Source organism: Austrofundulus limnaeus, unplaced genomic scaffold (genome assembly GCF_001266775.1).
Source record: "Austrofundulus limnaeus strain Quisiro unplaced genomic scaffold, Austrofundulus_limnaeus-1.0 Scaffold59, whole genome shotgun sequence".
NCBI lineage: Eukaryota > Metazoa > Chordata > Actinopteri > Cyprinodontiformes > Rivulidae > Austrofundulus > Austrofundulus limnaeus.
The window spans coordinates 1,454,678-1,456,363 of record NW_013952461.1 but is presented as its reverse complement, the minus strand read 5'-3'; the positions used below and the strand labels follow the sequence as shown (position 1 = coordinate 1,456,363).

The 1,686-nt window shown below is 43.5% G+C and overlaps 1 protein-coding gene across 1 annotated transcript in view; it reads left to right on the top strand.

Moving 5' to 3' along the window:
- hp1bp3 (heterochromatin protein 1, binding protein 3) overlaps positions 1-1,635 on the top strand; it is an 11,080-nt gene extending 9,445 nt beyond the window's left edge. Inside the window, exons 12-14 of the mRNA XM_014009501.1 lie at positions 7-25; positions 210-415; positions 491-1,635. Of these exons, the coding sequence (XP_013864955.1) occupies positions 7-25; positions 210-415; positions 491-1,148 (883 nt within the window). The 3' untranslated portion in view covers positions 1,149-1,635. The remainder of the gene's footprint in view (positions 1-6; positions 26-209; positions 416-490) is intronic.
- Positions 1,636-1,686: the final 51 nt, after the last annotated feature.

Here is a 1,686-nt window from a genome sequence, read left to right as displayed (position 1 = left end):
TTTTAGGGTTATTAACGAAGTTCATGTACTCAAACCAGTAATATTTGGGATCACAAGTTTTTGCCATGGATATTTTGTGGGTCAGAAGACAAAAAGTTTGGGAACCACTGTACTAATCTGTAGTGTGTGTTAGATTTTCCCATTTCAGTACAACTATTTAACTTTCAAAGGAAAAAGTCATTTTATATTGAGCTTTTTGAAATTTAAAGATGTTTTCATACTTTGTGTATCCATGTTTTAAAGTCTTATCTTTTGTTTTTAGTCCTAAAATCCTGTACCCAGACAACTTTAAAGAGCTTCCAAAGAAACCAACTCGACGCAGGCACACAGCTGACTCTTCAGATGAAGAGGAGGAGGAGGAAGAAGATGAGGAGGAGGAAGAGTCGGAGTCAGAAGATGAAGCTCCTCGAAAGAGGTGCATATTAAAGTTTCAAATTTTTTGTGGTTTCATTCACATGCAACTTATTTAACTTTTTTAATGTGATTTTAGGAGATCAAAGGCCCTTTCGCGTACAAATCGACGCCCTCCACCATCCAAACGAGCCCAGCGTGCCAGTCCATCGAAAGCTAAAAGCCGGGGCCGCACGCCTGCTAAAAAGTCTCCCGTCAAAGCAGCAGCTTCCTCGGCCAAGAAGGGAGGAAGGAAACAGTCGGCCGTTAAGAAGGAATCCACAGCAACCCCTGTCAAGAGAGGTGCGCCTTCAAGAAAGCCTAAAAAACCAGCAGTTAAAAGACTGAGCCAACGGGCCACCAAGAAACCCGTGTACAAGGAGTCGAGCCCCGAACCCGAGGAGTCTGAGGAGTCCGAAGTTGAAGAGGAGCCAACGAGGGGCGGGTCTAAACGGGCCAGACGCGAGTCCTCACCAGATGAGCCTGAGGTGGAAAAGGAGACGAAACGAGGCGGATCCAAGCGGTCCAAACCAGAGTCGTCCCCCAAAGCGCCCAAGGCCGAAAAGGCGACGGCAAGAGGCGGGTCCAAAAGGTCCAAACCCGAGGAGACTACCCCAGAGGAGCCCCCAGTTAAAAAACAGGCAACCAAAGGCGGGTCCAAACGTCACGAGCCAGAGTCGAGCCCGGAGAAAGCTGATGTCAAAAAAGAGAAGAGCAACAAAAAGTCCCCTCGAAAGTCTAAGAGAGGCAAGAACTGAGACCGTGAGCGCCTTCCAATAACTGGGCTGTGCTAAACGTTTAAATATTTTTTCTATTTTTACCATTGCTTTTTTGTCCCCCTTTTTTTTAAGAGGGCAGTAGTTTTAGTAGTTCAAAGGTTTTTTTTTTTTCCTATTACTGAATAACAGTGTTGTTCTAACAGTTATGTTAGCTGTACTTTGAAGTTCGGTTGTCTTTTTTTTTCCTTCTTTTTACCCTGATGTGTAGAAAAGCTCAGTGTTGCCGTTAAAGCTGCCAGCGTCAGAAAGGATGGCAAGATTCATCGTTCATACTGTAACTAGAGCCGTGTTGTGACTTCTGTTTGTACATGTTCTTCATCCACTCAGTAGCTACTGGCAGCACACATTCCTGATTTCAAAGGAACGGTTCTGGAGTGGGCCAAGTGTTCAAAATTTAATAAGTTCAAAATGTTATTGTTATTATTATTATTATTTTCCTACAGCATAATTTTAGCCCGTTATTCTGTCTCAATAAGAATATACAATGATTTGGTCATGCACAAACTGAAATTTCCAA